This window comes from Calidris pugnax, unplaced genomic scaffold (genome assembly GCF_001431845.1).
Source record: "Calidris pugnax isolate Ruff unplaced genomic scaffold, ASM143184v1 scaffold310, whole genome shotgun sequence".
NCBI classification, from domain to species: Eukaryota; Metazoa; Chordata; class Aves; order Charadriiformes; family Scolopacidae; genus Calidris; species Calidris pugnax.
This window is the reverse complement of record NW_015091031.1, coordinates 73,130-74,235: the sequence shown is the minus strand read 5'-3', so window position 1 is coordinate 74,235 and position 1,106 is coordinate 73,130. Positions and strand designations below refer to the sequence as shown.

Below are 1,106 nucleotides of genomic sequence, written 5' to 3'. Positions count from 1 at the left end.
GAGGGACGAGGGGATGGGGACAAATATGGGGACAAGGGATGGGGACAAGGGACAGGGATGGGGACAAGGAATGGGGACAGGGATGGGGACAAGGGACAGGGATGGGGACAGGAGAGGGACAGGGTCAGGGACGGGGACAGGGTCAAGAAGAGCCAGGGGTGGGGACAGGGAGAGGGGACAGGGACGGGGACAAGCGACAAGGATAGGGATGAGGGGACAGGGATGGGGACACGGATGGAGTCGGGGATGGGGACAGGGGACAGGGATGAGGGGACAGGGATGAGGAAGGGGATGAGGGGACACCAATGTGTCCGGGCTGGGGAGACAGAGATGGTGACAAGGGACAGGGGATGGGGACAGGGATGGGGACAAGGAGACAGGGGACAGGGCTGGGGAGGCTGGGGAGACAGAGATGGTGACAAGGGACAGGGGATGGGGACAGGGATGGGGACAAGGGGACAGGGGACAGGGCTGGGGACAGGGACAGGCTGCCCCCCCCCGCGGGTGACACCCCCAGCAGTGGGGTGACCCCCAGGTCCCAGCATCACCCCCGTGTCCCCTGTCCTGGGGGGGGGGAGGACAGGGGGACACTGGGGACGCTGGGATGGGGGGACAGTGGGACATGGGGACAGTGGGGACACCAGGATATGGGGATAATGGGAACACTGGGACACGGGGATACTGGGAACACTGGGATATGGGGGACCTTGGGGACACTGGGGATACTGGGAACACTGGGATATGAGGACAGTGGGACATGGGGACACTGGGATATGGGGTCATTAGGGACACTGGGGATACTGGGAACACTGGGATATGGGGACACGGGATACTGGGAACACTGGGATATGGGGACATGGGGACACTGGGATATGGGGGACCTTGGGGAGACTGTGACATGGGGACACTGGGGACACTGGGATATGGGGACATGGGGACACTGGGGATACTGGGATATGGGGACAGTAGGACATGGGGACACTGGGGATACTGGGAATACTGGGAACACTGGGATATGGGGACATGGGGACACTGGGACAGGAGGACACAGGGACATGGGGACAGGGGACACCGGGACATGGGGACATCGGGACATGGGGAAACCG

The 1,106-nt window shown here is 62.7% G+C and overlaps 1 protein-coding gene across 1 annotated transcript in view; it reads right to left on the bottom strand.

Annotated features, from left to right (window-relative positions):
- Window positions 1–1,088, bottom strand: part of LOC106896270 (alanine aminotransferase 2-like) — a 27,885-nt gene extending 26,797 nt beyond the window's left edge. Inside the window, exon 1 of the mRNA XM_014956102.1 lies at window positions 1,079–1,088. Within this exon, the coding sequence (XP_014811588.1) occupies window positions 1,079–1,088 (10 nt within the window). The remainder of the gene's footprint in view (window positions 1–1,078) is intronic.
- Window positions 1,089–1,106: the final 18 nt, after the last annotated feature.